This window comes from Hyla sarda, chromosome 11 (genome assembly GCF_029499605.1).
Source record: "Hyla sarda isolate aHylSar1 chromosome 11, aHylSar1.hap1, whole genome shotgun sequence".
Classification (NCBI taxonomy): Eukaryota; Metazoa; Chordata; class Amphibia; order Anura; family Hylidae; genus Hyla; species Hyla sarda.
The window spans coordinates 5,839,128-5,845,127 of NC_079199.1; the positions used below are offsets into that span (position 1 = coordinate 5,839,128).

Genomic DNA, 6,000 nt, shown 5'->3' on the forward strand with positions numbered 1-6,000 from the left:
GAGGAACAATATCTGCCGACCGCAAGAGTCAAGTGTTATAGAGAGGCGCCTAAACCTACACACCCCACCCCACTCTGCTGACCTCAGGTTATAGAGAGAGCAGTGGTGGGGGCTGCACTGGAATGTTCCTGTAAGGCAATGTTTTCCAACCAGTGTGCCTCCAGCTGTTGCAAATCTACAACTCCCAGCATGCCCGGACAGCCAAAGGCTGTCAGGGCATGCTGGGATTTGTAGTTTTAGAATGCACTGGTTAGAATGCACTGCTCTTATATAAGGGACCCTCTCTATATAAGGTAGTGTAGGATGTCAAAGCATGCTGGGAGTTGTAGTTTTGCAACAGCTGGAGTCCCCATGGTTAGGATGCACTGCCCTAATACACGGATTCCCTTTATATAAGGTAGTGTAGGCTGTGGCATGCTGGGATTTGTAGTTTTGCAACAGCTGGAGGCACCCTGCTAAGGATGCACTGTTCATATATAAGGGACCCTCTCTATATAAGGTAGTGTAGGCTGTCAAAGCATGTTGGGAGTTGTAGTTTTGCAACAGCTGGAGGCACCATGGTTAGAATGCACTGCTCTAATATAAGGACCCTCTCTGTATAAGGTAGTGTAGGCTGAACAGCCATGCTGGGATTTGTAGTCTTGCAACAGCTGGAGGCACCCTGGTAAGGATGCACTGTTCATATATAAGGGACCCTCTCTATATAAGGTAGTGTAGGCTGTCAAAGCATGCTGGGAGTTGTAGTTTTGCAACAGCTGGAGGCACCATGGTTAGTATGCACTGCTCTATTATAAGGACCCTCTCTGTATAAAGTAGTGTAGGCTGTCAAGGCATGCTGGGAGTTGTAGTTTTGCAACAGCTGGAGGCACACTGCTTGGGAAACACAGCTGTGAGGTGCAGAGTAACATGTGACACCCACCTGATGCCTGTAGTTGTACCATCCATTGGAGCCGGCCACCAGGACCACCCAGTGTTTGACGCCATCTTCCGAATCCTCGATGGGCATCGCCGAGGACAGGGCCACAAGGCCCAGGAGCAGAGTCGCAGGAATCATCATGGACCTGAGGAGAGGATACAACACAAGGTTAATGTCTGGGTGACCATCATGGTCGTCGCTAATACAGACTTGTCACCCAGCTTTCCCAAACCCCTGAATGAGCTGGAAATGTATTATGGCAGATCTGACACTCAGGGGTGTGGGAAAGCTGGGTAGCAGGTAGATTGGCAAACCACATAACTGCCTATGTGCAGCAATTCTTACTTCAGTATTAGACGTTACCGGTCAGTGCTCTGTGAGAGCTGGGTCAGAGGTTAATGCTCTTTCACTCGTGGGCCGTCACATGGACAATCACAAGGACTGAATTCTGATTGTGTGATCACAAATTGCTGCACAAAGATCATACAGCAGCGTCCAGAAAGTTGTGATGGACGAGATCCTGGAGTATATGCCCCATTGACCCGAAATTATTGTTTAATCCTCAAAATACTGTATTCTGGGTTAATTTTAAGTCTCTGACCGATCTGATCATTAATGTCTCCTATAAAGAAGCATCTATTAGTGATCACAGCTGTGTATCCGAGCCTAGGATACGCGATACTGTCTGTAGTGCTGCTGTATCCGAGCCTATGAAACGCGATACTGTCTGTTGAACTGTTAATCAAAGTCTATTAGGCACGATACTGTCTAGTGCCTTGTGTATCTAAGCCTATCATGTGTGATGCCGTCTGTAGTGCGGCTGTATCTAAGCCTATCATGTGTGATACTGTCTAGTGCCTTGTGTATCTAAGCCTATCATGTGTGATGCTGTCTGTAGTGCGGCTGTATCTAAGCCTATCATGTGTGATACTGTCTAGTGCCTTGTGTATCTAAGCCTATCATCTGTGATGCTGTCTGTAGTGCAGCTGTATCTAAGCCTATCATGTGTGATACTGTCTAGTGCCTTGTGTATCTAAGCCTATCATGTGTGATACTGTCTGTAGTGCGGCTGTATCTAAGCCTATCATGTGTGATACTGTCTAGTGCCTTGTGTATCTAAGCCTATCATGTGTGATACTGTCTAATGCCTTGTGTATCTAAGCCTATCATGTGTGATGCTGTCTGTAGTGCTGCTGTATCTAAGCCAGAGGTCTTTAACCTGCGGACCTTCAGATGTTGCAAAACTACAACTCCCAGCATGCCCGGACAGCCAACGGCTGTCCGGGAATGCTGGGAGTTGTAGTTTTGCAACATCTGGAGGCCCGCAGGTTAAAGACCACTGATCTAAGCCTCTCATGTGTGATGCTGTCTGTAGTGCTGCTGTATCTAAGCCTCTCATGTGCGATACGGTCTGTAGTGCTGCTGTATCTAAGCCTATCATCTAGGGGTGCAGAGAAGACCCAGAAGGGAGGTGATCAAGGTGAATCAGTCTTCCCACCATTGAGAAGATCTGTATATGAGAGAGTAGTGGATGCATGGAATAGCATTTCTGTAGAAGAGGTAATTGCATGGGATAGGTATAAGGCTGTTCTCCACATACAGTCATGGCCGTAAATGTTGGCTCCCCTGAAATTTTTCTAGAAAATGAAGTATTCCTCACAGGAAAGGATTGCAGTAACACAGGTTTTGCTATACACATGTTAATTCCCTTTGTGTATCGGAACTAAACCAAAAAAAGGAGGAAAAAAAGCAAATTTGACATAATGTCACCAAACTCCAAAAATGGTCTGGACACAATTATTGGCCCCTTAACTTAATATTTGGTTGCACATCCTTTGGAAAAAATAAGTGAAATCAGTGTCTTCCTATAACCATCAATAAGCTTCTTACACCTCTCAGCCGGAATGTTGGACCACTCTTCCTATAACCATCAATAAGCTTCTTACACCTCTCAGCCGGAATGTTGGACTCTTCCTTTACAAGCTGCTCCCGGTCTCTTATTGGAAGGCGCCTTTTCCCAACAGTAATTATAAGATCTCTCCACAGGTGATCAATGGGATTTAGATCTGGACTCATTGCTGACACTTCAGAACTCTCCAGCGCTTTGTTGTCTCCATTTCTGGGGCTTTTTGATGTATGTTTGGGGTCATTGTCCTGCTGGAAGACCCCAAGACCTCGGACACAAACCCAGCTTTCTGACCCTGGGCTGTACAGTGCGACCCAAAATCCATTGGTAATCCTCAGATTTCATGATGTCTTGTACACATTCAAGGCCCCCAGTGCCAGAGGCAGCAAAACAACCCAAAACATCACTGACCTCCCCCATATGTCACTGTAGGTCCTGTGTTCTTTTCTTTGTAGGCCTCATTCCGTTTTCGGTAAACAGTAGAATGATTTGCTTTACCAAAAAGCTCTATCTTGGTCTCATCTGTCCACAAGACGTTTCCCAGAAGGATTTTGGTTACTCAAGTTCATTTTGGTAAAATGTAGTCTTGTTTTATGTCTCTGTGTCAGCAGTGGGGTCCTCCTGGGTCTCCTCCATAGTGGGGGTCCTCCTGGGTCTCCTCCATAGTGGGGTCCTCCTGGGTCTCCTCCATAGTGGGGTCCTCCTGGGTCTCCTCCATAGTGGGGTTCTCCTGGGTCTCCTCCATAGTGGGGTCCTCCTGGGTCTCCCCCATAGTGGGGTCCTCCTGGGTCTCCCCCATAGTGGGGTCCTCCTGGGTCTCCTGCCATAGTGGGGTCCTCCTGGGTCTCCTCCATAGTGGGGTCCTCCTGGGTCTCCTGCCATAGTGGGGTCCTCCTGGGTCTCCTGCCATAGTGGGGTCCTCCTGGGTCTCCTGCCATAGTGGGGTCCTCCTGGGTCTCCTGCCATAGTGGGGTCCTCCTGGGTCTCCTGCCATAGTGGGGTCCTCCTGGGTCTCCTGCCATAGTGGGGTCCTCCTGGGTCTCCTGCCATAGTGGGGTCCTCCTGGGTCTCCTGCCATAGTGGGGTCCTCCTGGGTCTCCTGCCATAGTGGGGTCCTCCTGGGTCTCCTGCCATAGTGGGGTCCTCCTGGGTCTCCTCCATAGTGGGGTCCTCCTGGGTCTCCTCCATAGTGGGGTCCTCCTGGGTCTCCTCCATAGTGGGGTCCTCCTGGGTCTCCTCCATAGTGGGGTCCTCCTGGGTCTCCTCCATAGTGGGGTCCCCCTGGGTCTCCTCCATAGTGGGGTCCTCCTGGGTCTCCTCCATAGTGGGGTCCTCCTGGGTCTCCTCCATAGTGGGGTCCTCCTGGGTCTCCTCCATAGTGGGGTCCCCCTGGGTCTCCTCCATAGTGGGGTCCTCCTGGGTCTCCTCCATAGTGGGGTCCCCCTGGGTCTCCCCCATAGTGGGGTCCCCCTGGGTCTCCTCCATAGTGGGGTCCTCCTGGGTCTCCTCCATAGTGGGGTCCCCCTGGGTCTCCTCCATAGTGGGGTCTATCTACAGGCCATGGGGTGTAAACTTCTTGATAATGTTGCGCACTGTGGACAAACACAAATCTAGATCTCTGGAGATGGACTTGTAAGGGTGGGGTCACAATACGTTTTCTCCCATACGGGAGCGCATACGGCAGGGGGGAGCTTAAAACTCGCGCTCCCGTATGTCATTCATTTCAATGAGCCGACCGCAGTGAAATGTTCGGTCGGCTCTTTTTTGCACCGTATGCGCTTTTACAACCAGACCTAAAACCGTGGTTGCCAACAGTTTTAGGTCCGGTGAAAAAGCGCATACGGCGCAAAACCTGGAGATTGTTGATATTTTTCCACAATTTTGGTTCTCAAGTCCTCAGACAATTCTCTTCTCCTCTTTCTGTTGTCCATGCTTAGTGTGGCACACACAGACACACAATGCAAAGACTAAGTGAACTTCTCTCCTTTTTACCTGCTTATCAGGTGGGATTTTTATATTGCCCACACCTGTTACTTGCCCCAGGTGAGTTTATTTTCCCACAATTTTGAAAAGGTGCCAATAATTTTGTCCGGCCCATTTTTGGAGTTTGGTGACATTAGGTCCAATTTGCTTTTTTTCCTCCCTTTTTTGGTTTAGTTCCAATACACAAAGGGAATAAACATGTGTATAGCAAAACATGTGTTACTGCAATATATATATATATATATATATACAGAGGAGAGGAGATCTATATATATATATACACAAAGGGAATAAACATGTGTATAGCAAAACATGTGTTACTGCAATATATATATATATATTATATATACAGAGGAGAGGAGATCTATATATATATATACACAGAGGAGAGGAGATATATATATATATATATATATATATATATATATATATCTCCTCTCCTCTGTGTATATATATATATAGATCTCCTCTCCTCTGTATATATATATATATATATATATATATATTGCAGTAACACATGTTTTGCTATACACATGTTTATTCCCTTTGTGTATATATATATATAGATCTCCTCTCCTCTGTATATATATATATATATATATATATATATATATATATATATATATATATACAGAGGAGAGGAGATCTCTATATATATATATATATATATATATATATACACAGAGGAGAGGAGATCTCTATATATATATATATATACAGAGGAGAGGAGATCTCTCTCTATATATATATATATATACAGAGGAGAGGAGATCTCTATATATATATATATAATATATATATATATATATATATATATATATATACATACAGAGGAGAGGAGATCTATATATATATATATATATATATATATATATATACACATACAGAGGAGAGGAGATCTCTATATATATATATATATACACAGAGGAGAGGAGATCTATATATATATATATATATATATATATATATATACATACAGAGGAGAGGAGATCTATATATATATATACACACACACAGAGGAGATCTATATATATATATATATATATATATATATACACACACACACAGAGGAGAGGAGATCTATATATATATACACACACACAGAGGAGAGGAGATCTATATATATATATATATATATACACACACACACAGAGGAGAGGAGATCTCTCTCTCTCTCTATATATATATATATATA

The 6,000-nt window shown here is 45.0% G+C and overlaps 1 protein-coding gene across 1 annotated transcript in view; it reads right to left on the reverse strand.

The window, feature by feature from the left end:
* The window catches only part of LGMN (legumain), a 30,798-nt gene that overhangs the window by 19,170 nt on the left and 5,628 nt on the right, over positions 1-6,000 (reverse strand). Inside the window, exon 2 of the mRNA XM_056546061.1 lies at positions 920-1,061. Within this exon, the coding sequence (XP_056402036.1) occupies positions 920-1,057 (138 nt within the window). The 5' untranslated portion in view covers positions 1,058-1,061. The remainder of the gene's footprint in view (positions 1-919; positions 1,062-6,000) is intronic.